This window comes from Equus przewalskii, chromosome 2, assembly GCF_037783145.1.
Source record: "Equus przewalskii isolate Varuska chromosome 2, EquPr2, whole genome shotgun sequence".
Taxonomy (NCBI): Eukaryota; Metazoa; Chordata; class Mammalia; order Perissodactyla; family Equidae; genus Equus; species Equus przewalskii.
Genome location: NC_091832.1, coordinates 61,197,056 through 61,216,607, shown reverse-complemented (window position 1 = coordinate 61,216,607; position 19,552 = coordinate 61,197,056). Strand labels below are relative to the sequence as shown.

General features: G+C 34.0%; 1 protein-coding gene and 1 long non-coding RNA gene across 3 annotated transcripts in view; one reads left to right on the top strand and one right to left on the bottom strand.

Annotated features, from left to right (window-relative positions):
* The window catches only part of GLRA3 (glycine receptor alpha 3), a 184,555-nt gene extending 168,775 nt beyond the window's left edge, over window positions 1-15,780 (bottom strand). For both annotated transcript variants that reach the window (XM_008536471.2, XM_008536472.2), the window contains exon 1: window positions 15,129-15,780. In XM_008536471.2, the coding sequence (XP_008534693.1) occupies window positions 15,129-15,199 (71 nt within the window). In that variant the 5' untranslated portion in view covers window positions 15,200-15,780. The remainder of the gene's footprint in view (window positions 1-15,128) is intronic.
* The window catches only part of LOC139081590 (uncharacterized), an 83,337-nt gene that overhangs the window by 17,991 nt on the left and 45,794 nt on the right, over window positions 1-19,552 (top strand). The window lies entirely within an intron of this gene.

The window sequence follows — 19,552 nt, the reverse complement described above, 5'->3', positions numbered from 1 at the left end:
TAGGCCATTTGGTTTTATCATTCTCTGGTTTCCACTGTTGATAATGTGATACTTACAAGCCATAAACTCCTCTTCTAGCAGGAAACTTCAGGGCTGAGGGCAGCGACTGTCACATAACCCATCTCATTGGCATTATCAACAAATAGCACAACTAAACTACATTGCTAAAATTTCTAGAGTCTCTCTAGAGTGCATCATCAGAAGTTCAGTTCAAAAGCGTTTGGCTCCTTATATTCCAAATAACCTCAACCTGTTTAATTTACCAAAAAATCACTGAGTGTGGTTTCAGAAGCATTTTTCTAGTGATAATTTCAAAGTGATTACATCAAACCGATGAGGGAAATGTTGATCAAGAATTGTGTTTCTCTTCTAAATCTTACTTGGAAAAATTCTTCTTAGACCTTTAAAATATGCAGAAACTTTGTTTAAAAAACTATAATTTTCATTTTAATCTAATATATGTGCATGGTATCAAAAAATCATAAAAATACAGTAAAAATAAGAAATAACACCTTAATCTCACCACCCTGAAATGAGTGATAGAGAAATCATCCTTTTACTTGAGATTTTAGATGTTATACATCTGAGTTATAGATGTTTACAAAAGAAACAATACAGAAGTAGTACTGCTTTATTTTGAACTCTCTACTTTCTATTTTAAACCAATTGTGCTTGCATCAATGCCTACTAATGAAATGAATTTTTACAAATCCCCAAATCAATAAGATTCAGGACATAAAAGCATGATATTTTAAAGAGCCAATCTCCGGAGTCTCTGAACCTGAAAAGAGATGTACACAGAATACTAAAGTGGAGTCACTCTAAGTTTCCTTTCCTAAATAATATTGAGAGGGCAGAACACTGACTTAGTCAGATTATGGTGTATATTCCCATTTCTGTGACTACAAATGTCTATGTTAATGTCACCTTTCAATAGAAGGTGTTCTGACTTAAGCATATTCAAGACAGATTGCGCATTTTCCTTCCTGTGGTGCATTCCTTATCATTACATTCCTTTAAAGAGAGAGAAATGGCACAGAATGAAAGATGGAATCAAACAATAAAGCAAAAGAGAGTTTATAATTGGAAGTGGTAAGGAAAGGTAAATATAGCAATGAATATGGTGTTATTCAATTTCCCTCTAGTGAAAATGAGACTATACATCAAGGTTTTTATTGGACTATATCCTTTTTAAAAAACAAGAGAGAGAAGAGGTCAGCAAGATACAATTACTGATGTTAACATTATACTTACAGTGAATATTCAGCTGAGATTACTCTCTGATACTCTCTGATTCTTCTTCCTCTGCCCCACCTGCATTTCCTTCTTCCTTTACACCTTCTTTCTTTGTATATGCCTAAACTATCTTGGGCAAAATGTTTACAGTTTCCAAGGAAACAAAAGGATTTTAAAACTCTGTAGATCATAGAAGCTATTTCCTGTGGCAGTAAGAGTATACGTTTTCTTTTAATCAAGCATAACAAAATCTCGAGAGACAATGCTGTATAGGAAAAGGCTAGTTATTTTCAAGATGTAAAAGAAAAGGGTTCAGAGGTAGGAGTGTAAAATGCAGGCCGACATTGCCAAACTTGGTGTTCCTGTGTAGGATTATAAGAGCAAAGTGTAAAATTTTGAAGGTGGCTCCCGTTCTTATATTTTTCGATAAAAATATTAATAAAAATATCTTACAGTGATTCTAAGTGAATGAGTCATATTTCACCTTTTAAAGAATGACGTGATCATTTCCCTTTCTACTTTAGAATAGTGTAAATTACAGTGATCGTTTGGAAAGATTAGTAGTTAATTTGAATTAGGTGATGTGGGTCCTACCTCTGGCTTTGACACCTAAATTATTTTGGTCTGAATAAAGATCATGTCTCTAAGTTTCATTCTCCTCCTCCACAGACTGATGAGGGTATCTGCTGCAGTGAGGCTGGACTGAATCCTCTCAGAGAACTATGAGCACAGCACTAGACATAATGAAGACTTGGTTCTATTCTGTGTTTTGTAACTGTTGAATCAGCCTAAACTCATCTGTTTCATTGTTTATCTCTCTCTCAGCTGATGACCTTGCCTCCTGCTTCAAAGAGATAATTGAGCATTCAACTGATGAATTGTGAAATCACACCCCCACATCTAATGCTGGCATATTCTGCATCCATTCTAACCTTCCATCTAGTCCCAGAGAAAGGCTTAACACTCTTCTGGTTCAAAGGCTACCCTTCAACTATTGCCCTTAAAACTTCTTTTTCATCTTCTCGGTGTCTTGTCGCTTCTCTTCTATACCCCTCTTGCCTCTTCCTAAGTATTTCCTAATCCACTGACTTCTTTCCTCCAGGCTATAAACAAGCTTACATCTTCTTTCATTTTAAAAACAAAACTAAACAAATGAATCAAGAGCTGCCTATCTCAATTGTGTCCACTGTTTCTCATAGCCTCTTGAAAAAAAGGAATCTATATTTACCTTTTTCTTTAACTCACCATTTAATGTTATGCCAGCATATTTGTACATGTATTTTGGACCAAAAATGCACTTGAAAAGGCTACTAATAATATTCCATATTTCTTTTTGTTTTTATAGCATTTGATATTATTGATCATTCTTTCATGTTCAAAACTCTTCTGTTAGGTTCTGTGACATACTCTTGAGTTAGTTCTCCTTTTTATACCTCCTATTTTTTCTTGCCAGCGTCTCTCTTTCTGCCCATCCTTTAGAAGCTGATGTTCTTAAACCAGTGCTTTTCAAACCTGAATCTGCTTATGAATCATCTATGGGGCTTGATAAAATGCAGATTCGGATTCAGTAAGGCTGCGGTGGAATTCAGAGTCTGCAGTTCTAACAACCTTCCAGATGATGGTTAGTCTGCTGGCCAAAGGACCACATTTTGAGTAGCAATGAACCTAGGCAGGAAAGACTTTCCCATCTCTGCATGCCCCAATGGATGACAAGGGTGCTGTGTTAGCCATAGTTCAGCTTCAGTGTATGAGATGGGGCCTAGGGTAGGCTGAGCCAGGCTTGGTGACTGAGCCACAAGGCTTGTTTGTTTAGCCCAATGGGATGAAACACCCAGTTGTGCTCAAGTATAAAAAATATCAGAAATCCCTGCCCCCAAATTCTAGTCATCCAATTTCCTCTATTCCTAGGTCTTGTACTCCCCGCTCTATGCTAAAGTTTTCCATTAACTGGATATCTCATAGGCATTCACTATACATATCTGGGACTTAATCTTAAGACACTTTTCTACATGGGTGTTCCTCTTCTTTTACGTTCTATTCCTGTCATGGCACTATTGTTCATCAGTTACCAAAGGTATAAATATGAGTGTTGTCCTAGACCATTCTCTCTTTTTCCTCATGTCCAATTAGCTGACATGTCTTTATTTTGTTATTTCTCACATCTGCTCCTTTCTCTCTATTTTTGGGATGTCCTGTTGCATTGACTACGTACTACTCTCCTTGATACCAGTTATGTCCCTCCCTACCATCAACATAATTTCTTCTAAGTTCTCCACGTTGCTTCTTTAGTGATCTTTCTGAAACACAATCTGATCATGCTCCTTTCCTACTTAGAATAGTTCCCTTTTGCTTCAGTTAGAGACTGAGTTATAGGGAAGAAGTTAAGCATGCCACTTCCATTTACAGCTTAGTGGTCAGAACTTGGCCACATGGACCCACAAAGCTGCCAGAGACTCTGGGAAATCTTTAACTTCTTGGAACTGCCTTTCAAAAGAAGCCTCTTCCTCTTTTTTGATGGCTGAAAAGCAGCTATGATGACTGGAATCAGAGCATCTGTCTTGGATCTCAGGGAAGAAATTCCACATTAAGGGTGGCAAAACAAGATAGAAGGATTGATAAACTCCCATTCCAGACTCAGTCTGCTCACTTCTGGTTTGTTTTATTTTTTTTGAAAGGACAATAAATCTTTCTTAAACCAATATTATTGTGTACTTCCTGTCACTCACGAGTGAACCTAATCTGAACTAACAAAGCAATAAAGGGCTGGTCTGTCCATCCCATGTTTACTTTCCATCCAGTCAGCACCTCTCATATCTACCACTATAACGGATTTTAGAAAAAAAATAGATTTTTGGAATAAAGGCTACCGATATTAAATGAAGTGAGAAATTATAACTGTAATGCTAAGTACATATTTTCTGTTAAAGGGAGATTATTATATTTCTGTCTACGTTACTTTAAAAAATTGTATTCTGTAGATGGATATAGCTCCACACGTTACATTTTTAAACTAGCATATGAAATACAATTACTCAGTCTATACAGATGTCACTCAGCCCATCAAGGACAGAACTGAGACTTGACCCTGAGTTTTCTATCTCCAAATTCCTTCTTGTTCTCACGTGTGCACACAAATGCATGCACAGAGAAGATAGAATGCAGGAAAAGTTAGTTTACAAAACATCTAACATAAACTAGCTATTTCCATGAGAGGTATAAATCTCATCTTCTTTTTCCTACTATATTTTTGAGCTTGAATTTTCATTTGCCCTATGAATTTAAATTTTTTTCAGATGAATTAAACTTTTCCAATGTAATCTTTGCTATAAGTTGACAAACATGATAACCATACATGTATACACAGAGAATGTTATACGCTTTGGCCTTTTGAAGTAGAGCAAAATTTTAAGTTTGCATGTTATTACTCAGGGTGAAACATTTAGGCTGCACATAAAACCTAATTCTCTACTATAGTCTCAGAAGGCACCAACTGAGGCCTACAGTCAGTATCTTTGGTGATTCTTACCCTATTTAAGATTTGCATTTAAGATTTAAGATTTAAGAAAGAGATACTCTAATTTTCAGGGATTTAAAGAAAAAAAGAATTTAATAACCTTTTACAGTGTTTTAAGGTTGTCACTAAGGAACGATATAAAGCAGAAGGAATATTTCTAGTAGTTTTATCCATATAATCCTCTGCTACCTCTATTCTTCCCAATAAATAAAACAAGAGACAAGTTACGGACACAAGAATTTCATTTATTCTTACTAGGCAGTGGGATATACTATACAAACTTGGGTCCCTTAGTGTCTTAACAGATCACAGGTAAGTCTTTTCTTAAAAAGGAATGACTTAAGAACTGGTGGAAAATATCATTTAATGCATATTAGAGTATTTTGTTACTTTTTAATAAAGTAATTTATAGAGATAGATTGTTTTTAAGTTTTTAGGGTCAAGATTTTATTACATATGTTGTTCTTTCTCTTGTCAGGAATGTAATTGTTTATAAAACTATGAAAAGTCATACATTTCTTCTTTTCTTGGTTTTTGTTTTATTTAATTTACTAATAATTAAGCTTCAGACTTCTAACACACAGAACAAACACACTTAAATGATACAAATTAAAAATATATGTATGTTGACATCAACAGAACACCTGAATATAAAGTAGCTTATCCTAATATTTTCTTCCCTCATAATCAAGTGATGACAATGAAAAATTTTGTTTAGAAATAGATAGATCTATTCTTTGAAGAAACATTTGCTGATGTTTTCTAACACCCTATAAAAGTCATATAAATTTTCCCTGGGAAGTTAGTCCTAAAATAATGTAAAGCATGAATTTATTACAAAATAAAACTTAGAGATCCCATGGTAGAAATGTTACTATAAATTTTGCCATATCCTCCATTTCACATGGCAACTGGCTTGTTACCTCTGCTAACAATGCTTTCTTGCCTGAAATGCTCTTCCTTCTTTTCTGCCCAAATTTCATCAACTGCTTAAGGATCGTTTAAATTCCCTTTTTCTTTATAAAGAATTTATACTCCTTTCCATTCCATAAAAGACATTTTCTTTTCTCAATATTTATAATTGTTACTATTTTTGATAGTTATTCATGACTACATTTTCAACAATTGCCAGCAAAAAAAAAAATCATTATTCAACTAACCTTTATACAGTCTCTGGGGCCTAATACATTAAATGTTTGTGACTAAAAAGATTAAAAGACAAAAACAAATATTCTGTGGTTCTCAAGTTATCTAGAGAATTGGAAACTCATCAGTGATTCTGATCTCAGAACTGAGATAGGTGCAATAATAGAAACTCAAATATTACGCCTTGAGAATGTGCATTCTTTATTTGATTATTATGAAGATTGTCATTTAATTTTCTCCTCTCTGTGCAGAGATCTTATAAAAAGCAGATAATTAAAAATTTTGTATCAATTTAAAGATATATTTTATACATGATATATATATATGTTTAATAGTTATTTACGCAGCCATTGTTATTTGAAGTGTTATTTTCATTTTCCAATCTTTAAAACAGAAGAAGCTGTCACCACATGAAAGCTCAGTGCTGCTGCACGTTGTAGAGGTGGGGATAGATCACAGAGGAACAAATGAAGGGGGGTAGTGAGGAAATGGAAAAATGTTAGGAAGTTTTTCTAGACATTTTTCTTTGAAAGAAAAGAGAGATAAAAGGCAAGTGGGTAAATATATTACCACAGATAAATAAAATTAGGAATAAAGAAAAATTGAAGCACCAAATCTCTCACCAAATTTCCTCCGGAATGCTAGAAGCAGAGAAAGACAGCACAGCATTTTTAATTATGCCTAGAGAGAGTTACTTATTTGAAATTGTCAACCTACTTTTGGAAAAAAAAACTGTTTCATTCCAGAAATTAGTGAGCTCTTTCAACATGCTAGACACTCTTTTAAGCCCTAGAGATAGAACTGGAAATAAGTTACTGTCCTGACCCTCAAGGACTTCACAGGATGAGCTAGGGGCAGTAGTCTGGCAATTACCACACCCCTGGCACATGTGCATTGGTAAAGGCACTGGGTTCCTGGAAGCACAGAGGAGGTATCCTCACCTAGACTTCAGAAAGATTCAAAAAGGTAAAGTGAGCTGAGTAGAAATCAGCCAGACAGATGGAATTCACATTTTTCTCCAAGTCATTTGATGGAGGGCATTTGAATGGTCATTTCCTTGAGGTTCAAATCACTTATCTTCTCTAGCTTCAGTACTAAATGGCTCATCTGAACCAACACAACAAGGCAAACACTGTTTTCTGACGATTTGCTCACACCCTACTGACCGTTAGTCATCACTCCTACTTTCTTTTCTGTTAGTAGCATTTTATTTGTTACTACAATTTTCTGCCAGTCAGTTTTTATTTTTAGTAGTAACATTACTCTCAGCTTTTTATACATATCCCTTAACCCCTCAGTTGGACAATATCCAGAGCTAACATCAGTCCTTACTCTGGAGATCCTGTTTTATGACGACTATAAATTTAACGTTAAAAAGGAATATAAACTTTTCAGTTTATCTAACATCAAAAACAAAAGAAAGTCAACAGAGTCTAAATCATAGAAAAATAAACTATAAATGATAATATTTCCAAGATTCTTTTTAAAAGATAGTTGTGTGAAATTATGAAAGTCATCTAACAATGATGTTAGTAGGGGAAGTAGTTATTTGAAATTTATTGATGGAAAGCCTAGCGACTTCTGGGAACCATATGTATTTATGGAAAAAGATATTGCTAAATTTCTCTAATGTTTTTAGGATTAACTTATCTTAAAGTGCGTCAATAGATAAATGATAACAAGTATTTGTTTATTTGACAAAGCTGCAAGTCCTTAATAAAATCCCAAACAAGTAAATACTTGCTTTATTGCTTTATTCCTAGGTCATGACCCAAAATGGTAAAACTATACAACTCTGGTTTAGGCAGCATCATGAAAAAAGTAGCAACCATTACACCATGCATTCTCAACAAAGGTGACATCCACCCCAAGGGGAGTGGGCAACAGTTTTATCTTAGGGGTGAAAAATCTTATTCTTTTTATGTATAAAGCACGGATATACGTATCATACATGGGCAAACATACATTATACTGTTTTATTACAATCTCATGAGGTCAATTAGAAAACAAGTCTAAAAATATCTTTAAAAGTCTCCTGAGGAGGCAATAATGGGGAAAAAATGTTGAGAAATAATGCATTACATATACAAATTTCAGTTTCCCATGGTGCTAAGGAGAAGCAAACCCATCACTTTTCTACTAGATGCTGCCAATTTATATCTGTTTTACAATCTCTTCTCAGAGTAGGTAATATCTTCTGAGGAGAATTGTTTGATCCTTTGTCTTTTATGAGCTCTCGAACAGAAGACCTCCTTTTCACTCCAAGTAATAGCACGAATTTAAATAAAATCAAATCTAAATGCATAGATAGATAGACAGATGTGACAGACTGGCTGATGCCATTGCAGTGCTCATCTATCTACTCCACGTATGATGCTGAATTAAATATTATGGAAGTAAAACAAAGATCAGAAACAACCCTATCCTCATGGGACTTACAGTTGAAAGAAGGAGAGAGGAAACGTATGAAAATCTAAAATACACATTTGCAAGTGATGTCACATATTCTCTCTTCTGTAACAGTATACTGTTAAAAGTTCAGCTTCTGTTTTGCCAGTATTTTGCTCACTTCCTGGAATGTAGTCATCGCTCCATAAATTTTTATAAAGTTATAGACAGATTTGGGTAGAATGCAACAGGCACCCTGAAACTGGAGCATCTGAGCTTCATGCATGGAACAACTGCACAGAAAATGTTATCAATTCAAGCCATGCCTCAAATATGACCACACTTTCCACAAGCAGGAGCGTCATTTTAAGTGGAGAGCAAAGCATGAAAAGTAAGCAACAAATACAGAGACAAATATTTTGGGGGCACACATAGGACAAAGGAGATCACTTTAGCCCAGAGAAAATAGAGTGACATTTTACTTTTTATTGATTAAAATCACTTGATAAATTTTTTTTTTGAGGTAAAGAGGTCCCTTATTGCTGGAAATTTTCAACTTTATGGGATGACCACCTGTTAGAGATATTTTTGAGAGATTCTCAAATTTAGGTAAATTGTTGGATGGACCAATTACCTCTAATGTAAGCCCCCAATCATTCTATGTCAGCAATGGTTGTATAATAGTATCAGAAGCATGTCAGAGTCTAGCTGTAATTCCTAATTGGTTGTGGCAAATGTTTGTATGCACTCATAGAGAATTCTTCATCATTTGCATTGAAAGTTATTCCATTCAATAAAATCTTTCCAGAAGATGTTAATAATCTTCAGATTTTATGCTATTCCTAATTATACCACAGAGGTTACTGTTCTGTGTATTAAATTGTTTGAGAAGTGCTGATAATATTTACTCCTAAAAAGCATCTCTAGAACAGATTCTGAAAGAATTTCAGAAATATCGTATAACAGAGCTGTTTCTTTTTTATTATCATTTCCTCTTCTGACAACATCTGAGGATTTCAAACTCTGTCTCCTTATAATGTGTGTAGTTGCCATGCAGTTGTTAGAATATGTTGGTTTTCTGTGGCTGCTAGATACACACTTTCTGTTTGTTGCTAAACAGTTGGTCCCGTCTTGGTGTTCCTGCCTTCACTCCAGAACCAGTTCTCAGAAGGTGACTCACTTGGTTGTCTTCCTGGCCAACTCTGCCAAGCAAGACAAAGCTAGAGCTATACTATTCTCCTAGTGGAGAAAGACAAACAATCCATGTTTCCACATAGATATTTACCTAAGCATGAATTTATTTTCATTAAGTACTGTTAACCCAAGTATGATTATAATCATATGGAGAAGCATAAGAGACAGGTCTGGTGGGAGAGCCACTATATATGCTTTAGGAAGTAAGGAAAAGTAAAAGATGTACCTTCTCTAAAATAATTCCCTAAAAAAATCGCCTGAGAAAACTTAAGTGGCTAAAATATATTGTCTCTGATTGTGGACTAGTTTATGAGATTAATTGAAATTAAAGCATTGGAAGGATCTATAGAAAAGTCATAGAAAGATATATATTATTCATAAGAATAGGTCCTTGTGATCAACAGCGTAAAACTGTGATAAATCTGTGACTTTGTCACTTGGTTATAAACAGTCTCAACTCCACAGTTTAGCTTAGGGCTCTCTGCACACTTCTCCACGCCCTATTCTAAAATATTTTTCCCTCGTTGCATAAAAATATTTTCTCTATTCTTTCTTCTTTGCAGACAGTATGATCACTTTCATAACACTTTGACTGGAAAATCTACGGTTCAGGCATTGTATCTGCATTCCCAGTTGAAAGCAGGACACCAAGATCTACTGCTATCGTCTCAAACTCAAAACCCCCCAAACAAAGTTCAGTGCCCTCTTTTCTTCCAACAATCTAAATCCTCTACCTGATTTCCTTCCTTTAACGAGATCATATTTTGACGAAAAGTTCAACATGGTCGCCAAATTGTAAAACAAGCAGATTATCTTTTTCTTCTTATAGTTTTCTTATTATTGTTTGTTTACATAGTTCTTACTATCCCTAATTATATTAGTGATCTATGATTAATTTTAATTTTGAGGTAAACTCTACTTCTGAAAGAGAGGGATCTATAGAGGTATTTTGAGCCAAGTTACAAGACCATTCCTGTAAATGACAACTCTCCAGTAATAATTAAATTATTTACTTCTAAATTTTATTAGTGTTCCATTGTGAAAGGAAGCTGTCACTCCTTCATATTTCTGCAGGTTGATTATTGTAGCTGGTCAATAGTTGTTGGTAGTAGAATATGATTTAAAACAGCAAGTTGGAATTCCTTCAACTGAATTTGACCATCACCATTCCTTACATATACTCTATGCCTATACCATTCTTTTTGCATAGACTATTTTCTTTATATCTCATTTCTTCTCAACAAGCATCTTACAAGATCCAGCAAAAGACCAAGCCTTCTGGATTGCTTCCCTATCCCACATTCCCTACAACATTACTGTTTGTGTTTTCCTTTTGTCACTTGGCCCTCTGTATTTTCTCCCCTGCTGGATTTTAAGTTCCATAATGGGAAAGGTGGTAGTTTCCCAATCATCCATAGCCAAATTGTACCTAGCACAAAAGGCTGTGCATAGAATTTGGTGAAGAAATCTTCTTGAATTGCTCAACATTGTACATTAAACATATATTTGTTGATTGACTCACTTCAGTGCATAGTTGTGTGGTTAAGGGAGAGAATAATACAGAAGAGGAAATATTTTGTAAGTTGTTTTCTGAATCTCCAGGGCAAACTGCTTGAGGCATTGACTAGAAAACTGGGCCATAATTCTTCTATACTTGGGAAAATGTATGATTATTAATAGATACAAAGGGAAGAAGCACATATTATGTGTAGCATAATTTTTAAAAAGCTATATAGAATCCTGCTACTGTAGCTGCATATAAGCAACCATCTTAATAGTAAGTTTATTCCTTTAAGTATTTTTCTCTTCAATATCTTACATAAGAAAACGGAGCCAACATTAAAAAGGATTTTCCTCATCCTCCAAAACATACCAAAGGCAAAATCCAGAAATTCTATGCCAAAATGTTTTACTTAGGCTTTGAAGTAAACCAAGAAAACATTTTATTTGTGATTACCATGTAGTCTCAAATTCACACATTCAATTTTTGACACAGTGTACCATAATTTGCTCAAGTAGCAAGTCTGTGTTGGTATCAAACTGTAAAGCTGAAAAGTAAAATTGTATGTTATGAAAATAATCGATTTAAACAAAATATTTTGTTCCCCTGCTTTTGGAATTTGTTCTGCAAGCTCTTCATAATCCTCACCTGTCTTCATTTCAAAAAAAGCTGAACACTGCTGTTTTGCTCTTTATTTTATTAATATGAGAACTAGAAACCAAAAGCCATGGAAGAATTGTTTCAAAAAACAGCAACATCTGAGCAAAGTGTGAAACTTTCAAAAACTTAGAAATTCATATTTCTTATGTCTGTTTATGAAATTTTCTCACTTGTGTTTAATAATTCCTCTTTACATTTCTTGTACCTGACATATTCTAATAATGAAATCTTCCAATTGTGTTATAGTAGTAAATATTTTTGTTCTGCTGTTTTTGCCTTAATAAAACTCACTTACTAAAAAGTAGAAATTATGCCAAGATAAGAGAAATAAAATATCATCTGCAGGCTTACAATAATAGTCTAAGAAAATGCTAGAAATTGCATAATGATATTACACTGATCAAATTTTGTACTAGTAGAAGCAACAAGAACTCTCATAAATTGCTACAAAGAGTGTAAATAGGTCCTACTACTTTGGAAAACTTGCAGTATCTACTAAGACTAAACATACTCATACACACTCTGTGATTCAGCAATTCCTCTCCTAGAGAAAATCTTGGACCCAATCCACACAGTCTCCAAATGCGTGTATCTACATGCATTCATGTGTATTTGCAAAAAGACATGTTCAAGGATGTTCATAGCAGCATCGCCAAAACATAAAAAATACCCAAATATTCCTCAACAGGACAATGGATAAATTGTGATGTCTTCATATAATGGAATATCGTACAGCAATGAGAATTAAAAAGCTATTGTTGCAGGCAACGATATGGATAAATCACATAAATATAATGTTCATAAAAATAAAGTACGCTCAAATGAGTACTTAAAGTTCAGAAGTAAGAAAAACATATTTATTGTTCTATAAGTCAAGATAGTGATTATCTTTGGGCAAAGTAGTGCCTGGAAAGTGAAATGGTGGTGGGAGGGGGTGGGGTGAGTGCTTCCATGATATTGACAATTCTTTTTTTTCAAGTAATTTTATTGCTATCATAATGGTTTATAACATTGTATAGTTTTGGGTGTACATTATTCTTTATCAATTTCTGAAAACGCTTCATCTTGTTCATCCCCAGTAGTCTAATTTTTGTGCATCACCATACATATGTGCCCCTTTATCCTTTTTGCCCAGCCCCCAAACCCCTTCCCTTCTGGTAACCACTAATCTGCCCTCTTTATCCATGACAATTCTACTTTTTGATCCATGGGCTTTTTACATGGGTGTGTTACCTTTGCAAAACTTTATATGGAATCTTATTTGTGCACTTTTCTCTGCATGTTGTATCTCAATAAAAAATTTTTAAATCTTTACAGTCTATGAAAAAAAGCTTATACTAGCAAATTAATTATAAATGTCTATGGTTTCTGACTGCTGTTCCTGACTCCAAATTGCCTTAGAAATAATATTTTTAAATTAGAAAGATATATTTATCAATTAACACTAAATACTTTTTTATCTTTATTTCTTACTTTACGTATTTCCTTTTTGCTCAATACATCACAAATAGACTTAGTAAGTAAAGAATAGTTTTCATAAAGATATTTATTTTACCAAATATTTCCAGTAGAGGGAGCTTCACTTTCTTTACTGTAGAAAATTGTCTTTCAAGGGCCATCATCGAAAATAAAAATATTTAATTTCTTTACATACGATTAAGTTCTTCATCAAGTGATGAGTTACTCTCATCTAAGACTAGCCTAAGATAGAGAAAAGTCTTACTCGATTTATGAAAGAAGAAAGCTAAACTTGACAGTGAAGGAGATATGTATCGCACAAACTTCTATATTGGGTATGTGTTGTTTAAGGGATTAAATTTTTGGATTATTCATAAAATGCATTTTTAACTAAAGTTATTTAATATTAATGAAGGTAAATTCTTATAATTGTGATCATCAATTTGAAATAAAATTTTTGTGAATTTCAATAAAATTACATAAAAATCAGAGGATTGAGTGGTGAAGATTACATAATCTATCTAAGATTATATTATATATCTAAGATTATAGCAAATATCATGGTAAATTGTCATTACACAAACTTGACTTCATTGACCAAAATGTCTCAGCTACTGATATTAAACTTCCTAAAACTAAGTGTCTGTCAACGAAGCTATTTTGATATCTTTTAAAAATAAATATGTATGTTATCATCTAAGATACTAAGAAATAATTACAGTAAAGTGGTCAAATTCTCTTATAACATGAATTTTTTTCTCCTTTTAATGAAATTTTCGCAACTATAAAAGCTCTTAACTCTTTCTTTTGATCACTACATGTAAAATTTGTGACAATTACAAAGTTATAAAAATTTACTGTCATATTAAAATACTTTTCACTGAAAATATTCTGGTTTATAATAGTTCAATCCCTTCAGAAAAAAATCAATAATTTCAGAAATGTAATAATCTTCACAACTAGTTCCTGTTAATACAGGCATATCAAAATAATATAACTTTCTGTAAGTGAGTTTTTATGAGATATGCTATGTTTAGCACGTCTAAAGATGAAAAACTGACCTAGCAACCCAGAAAAGAATGTTTGTATACTTCAAATAGAAGTCAACATTCTTATAACTTACTCTACTTATTTGATTTCAATCCTCTTGAAAAGCTTGTGAGCCATAAAAATGGAAACTTTAAGGTAATTATAATAGTGACATAAAATTTACTTTGTGGCTCAAAAATCTATATGAGCAGAATTTTGCTTATACTTTGTTTGGTTAAGAATAGGGGTTAAATTTTCTGATCTTTTGCCTAGTCTGTCTTCTCTTCTTTAAATTAATCAAAAAGAAAAAAACAAGTCTACCAAATATGACTCAACATGATAAAGAAATGACATGTCATAGAACAATTTTATTCTTCAATAGGTTTCATATAATTTTACTTTCTCCAAAAGGATTATTCTTGACATAGAATGTATCTAATGATTTATTTATTATTTTCCCTCCATGTATTACCTGAACTAAGTACTTCCAAGGCCTTTATTTTCATATTTATTTAACTTAAATTCTGGATATGTAAACAATGTTCAGAATTTCTCTGATCAGTACATGCGTATGTTCTAGAGTTTTTGCCTTTTAAAAAGTTAATAATGCTCCATTTCTAATTACTAAATGCTTTGTAACTTTCAAAAAGAGAATAACATCCAGAATTTATAATTCACTTAGAAAAATAAAACTCTAAAAGCAACTTGAGAAAGGAAATCTAGGCTTTGGAAATAATTTTTCTCGGGTAATTCTCAGCTGCAAATAATATGAAATGCCAGCTACTAAAATGCACTAATTAGTGAAAATAGAGCAAAGTTACGTGTTTTCAGAGGTCTCAAAAAAATACCCTGATAGATGGGTTTAGACAGAAAACAATACGATTTAAGGGATACTTTCAACAAATCAATTTCTAATTGCATTCTTGGCTTCATCAATAACCAGTGGTTGCAAGCTAGTACACAGGCTTTAATGAGTTCTCTGTTAAACACAAGTGGACTCACCTGAGTAGCAGTGCTGCTTCCCAGAAGTAAAATCCCGAAACTAATGTTCGAAAATGTCTCACGTGGGCCATGATACGACGAGATATTCACGATCCTGAAATTAGTCTTATCCAAGGAATGGGGAAGGAGAAAGCCAGGAATGAAAATGTGCAATCTACTCCGTGTGGTGATGGAGACAGACGCCTGGAAAGCTTCAGCACCTTAGACAGCTCCCTGCAGTCCGTGACGATCCTCTCTTTCAAACACGTGAAATTCCCGTTTGACCCCTTCTCTGAGCATTGAGCAGACCGGAGATTCACAGGGTTACAAGTGTGAAGATGATTTATACAGTGAAAGCGGAATAAGGAGTGAGATGAAATGTCCGAAGTGCCTAGGTTCTGGGCAACAGTTCACTGGAGCCCTAGCCGCAAAAGAAGAATGCTTGTCTTTTCTTGACTCCGACTCACGACTGGAGAAAGGACAGAAGTCACAGCTGGAACAACGATGCTTCTTCACCTGCTCCAAGCGCCACCCGTCCGGATCCCACTCTCCACCTTTGGGTAAAATCTGAGATAGCCAGCGCGGCAAAGGGAAGAGGGGGCGGGGTCAACGATGCTGTCTTGCCCGCCAATCACGACTGTACAGAGGGACAGAGTGACAGACCATTCATGACGGTAGGCGGTGCTTAGCGCTTCACCCTTAAAAAAAAAAAAAAAAAAAGCAGTGAGCGACTGATGCAGAGCCTAAACCGCGACTGGAGGGAGTTGCAGAAAGGAAGCTTCAGGGCTAAGAGCTAAGAAGAGTCAGAGGCTTTTGTGGACTAGGTAGCACAGTTGCGCTGGATGAACCCTCCTTTGTTCCCTCCCAGGAAAATGCACAATTTAGTTAAAGAAAGGTCTTTAGGATATGACTCCGTCTCTTTGACCCTGCATCGAAATGAAACGACATAGAAATGTCAACAGTAAACCCAGACTCTTGCAAAGGGCTAGAGAAGAGCAGAGAGAGTGGTGTTTGAGTACCAGAGGAACAGGAGAATCAGCTGTTTCTGGAATTCTCTCATAACCCTGGCCAGCTTCTGGTAGGGAAGCGTTATTAACTAGGTTAAGTTGAGTTTCCTTCAGTCATAATAAGGGTTCTAAAAAGATGAAGGTGGGAAATCTAAAGAGATGGCTACTAGAGGCATAAGGCCACCCACCATTTTTTTCTTAACACGTTTTCCATATCTTAACAGTAAGTTCAAGTGAGAAAGACAGGTAGGTCATGTGGTACATCTGTTTTTCTGTCATCCGTCTCACCATCCCCTCCCCATGACCATTTACATGGGGACTTGGATTGGAAGACTGGAAAGGAAAAGTAAATCTGTGTGTATTTTTATTTAATGGAATCTTTTAAAATTAAAACTTATGCTTTTAGATCTTTGTAGTGGTTTTTATTTACTATCAACCAAGATCAAAATGTTCGTTCCTTGAATCTTAACCTCTCCCCAAAACTCTCTCGGATATTTATTCTGAAAGCCTTACTTTACTCTTAATTTTCTCAATGACTAAACTACATGCCAAGAAGATCTTCTTACTCCTTCTCACAAACGTTTTCTCTTTAATTAAATTCCACCTGCAATTAACATATCAATTATCCTGTAATTCTCTATTTAACTGGAAGAGTATGGCATTATCTTCCGACCTTCTCAAATGATGACACAGTGAAAAAAAATCTCTTTTCTCTTTACTCTTTAGTAGACAAGCCTATTTACATTCAGTGAAAATAAAGAACTGTTAAATTTATTTCCATACGTTATTACTGTACCTGTCTGTTTTCAGATCTTGTTTTTCTGATTTAAATTACAGACTTTCAGAAGTCTCACAAGGAATATCATTGATTCTGCCCATGAATATTTGTGTCCTGAGAAGGTTCACACAATTTTAATTAACTCAGTTTTTGAATGAATCCCTTGAAAGCTAAGTACAAATGCTTTTCAGTTGGTCATTCTTTGAATAGCAGTAATTGTTTTAAAAACTGCACATAATCAAAAAACAAAACTTACCATATTTCAAGAAGACTTGGATTCCTTGTCTTGTTTTACCACTTACTGAGTATCTCTAGAAAAGTAATCTACTTTTAAAAATATCTTTACTTAATATATCTTTAAAAAATATATATGTATTGAAGAAATTGAATTAAATGAACTCTGAGATTCATCCTCTGGCCAAAGGAGACAACCAATAAATGTTTACTTAACTGAGCAAATTAATAGATAATATTTAAAGTTCTGTGTTTAGGTTAATCTGGATAGTTATGTTACATGACAGCTTAAAAGGTAGAATGATTTTAACTATTTCATCTCATCATTAACATGAAAGCGTAGGAATATTATACTTTATCAAATTAATATATATCTAGTCAATCAGTTTCTCGGATATCAACGTCATATAAGAGGATGCCTGGAATCCGCATATTATTCACTTTTCATAGCACCATGATTATTTCCTTCAAATTATTTATGACAAGCTATCATCTTCCTCATTTATTTGTCTGACTTTTCCACTGGAGTGAGGATAATTGGCATTATTTAGCACAGAACCTAGCATATAGTAGATACTCAATATTTGTTGAATGCCCTAGTGATCATATTAGAAACAAAATATATTTCTTTAAATAATTGCTAAATTCATGAACTTGTTGCAGTGCACTGGGTATTGGATTAAATTTGATTAAATAAATTAGAAATTAATGGAAGAGTGGATTGTAGTGCCTTGTTTCTTTTAGTTAATATTTGATGGTTAATTTTCCAGCACTTCCTGTCTATGGATTTTTATCTTGTTTGTTTTTAATTCCTATAAGGCCAAAATTAATTTCATGCATCTACATATTTGTGGTAGCTATTCTTATACATTTTACTCTCTTGAAAATGATAGTTCTGACTGGATGAGTAGGTAAATGAAGGTGTTTTTGGAAAAAAGAGCAATCTATGGCTGATAACTAACTGGCTAGCCCATTCATGTAAAATTAACATGGATTCTGACGTGGCCAAATCTCTGCTTTTCTCCTTGTGGGCTTTGTTATTTCTTTCTTGTACTAATGGATCATATTTCACATTATACAAGACATGGGACTTAAGAGGTTAATGAGATATTAATCTTCATCATATTTAATATTTTCTTTTTACAGAAGAATTAATTGTAGCCCAAAGTGGTTAAACATACAAACAAGCCCTCATATTCAGCAAGTTGAAGATATCAAACTTGAATTGGGTGCTTCTGGCTCATTGTTTAGTATATTGTCCACTACCATAGAGCTACCTTTAATGCCATATTTACACTATTGTTTCAAAATATATAAATATTGTCTAAGCTACAGAAAAGTAGATCAATATCAATCTAATGATAAAGATTTTCTCGTATGTTCAGTGGTTATTACCAATGATCTAAAGCATATAGTATTGTATAGATATTGCTAAAATGACTTGTTATTTAGTACAAGACATTTACTTTTTGAAGTTAATGCAGTATGAAGTTAGCAATAGTTTACTGAGAGATGATAAGATTCAGTACCGTTGGGTAATTCTAAGCATCTCAACAAAAGCTTATGTATACTTCAAAATACTGGTTTAAAAGGTTGCAAAAAGTAATGTCACTTTTGGAAGAATTAGAATATTCTCATCTTTGAATTAACACTCTCTGGGAAGTAAAATAAAGTTTTAATTTAGGAATCAATCAGAAAGTCACTCGTTGAATACAAATCAGGTAGAAGAGAATTAATCCTATGTCAGTGATAGATACTATCACCAAGTATGTGAGCCCAATGAATTTATTTTTTGTATAAGAATCTATCTACTGAACAGACTACATACAATAATCATGACATGTTAGCTGATCAGGCGACTCTCTTTTTGTTATAGTGGTAGAAATATCCAATAATTTATCTCCATTTCCTTGTCCAGGCGACAAATTTTCTCATACGAATGTCAGCAATAACCTAATTGTTCCTCTTGCTTGCCCTCTTATTCCCCTTGATCAATCCTCCACTGTGACTATTAAGGGTTTTTTGTTTGTTTGATTTAGTAAATCAGATGATGCTACTTTTGTTCCTAAAAACTTTCAGTGCCTTTCCATTGCAACAGATTAAAATCCACATTCCTCTTCACAACTGACAAGGTTCTGAATGATTTTCCATTGATAATCTCCTTAGCTTCACTTTTTACTAGTCTCTCTTTTCCCCGACTTTGCACCAGTCACATGAGCTGTTTCTTGTCTCATGATTTTTCTACTTCAAACACTTTTCTTCTTAAGCTTCCTATGTCTAGTCTCTTTTCAGGCGTTAACTCACAGTATGAATATTTCTCTCTCTTTCTTTCTACAAAAAGTTTCCTTTTACCTTTATATCATGGTTTATTTCCTTCAAAGATTAAGTGATAATTTGATGTTTGCCTTTGTTTGAATACTCCTGGA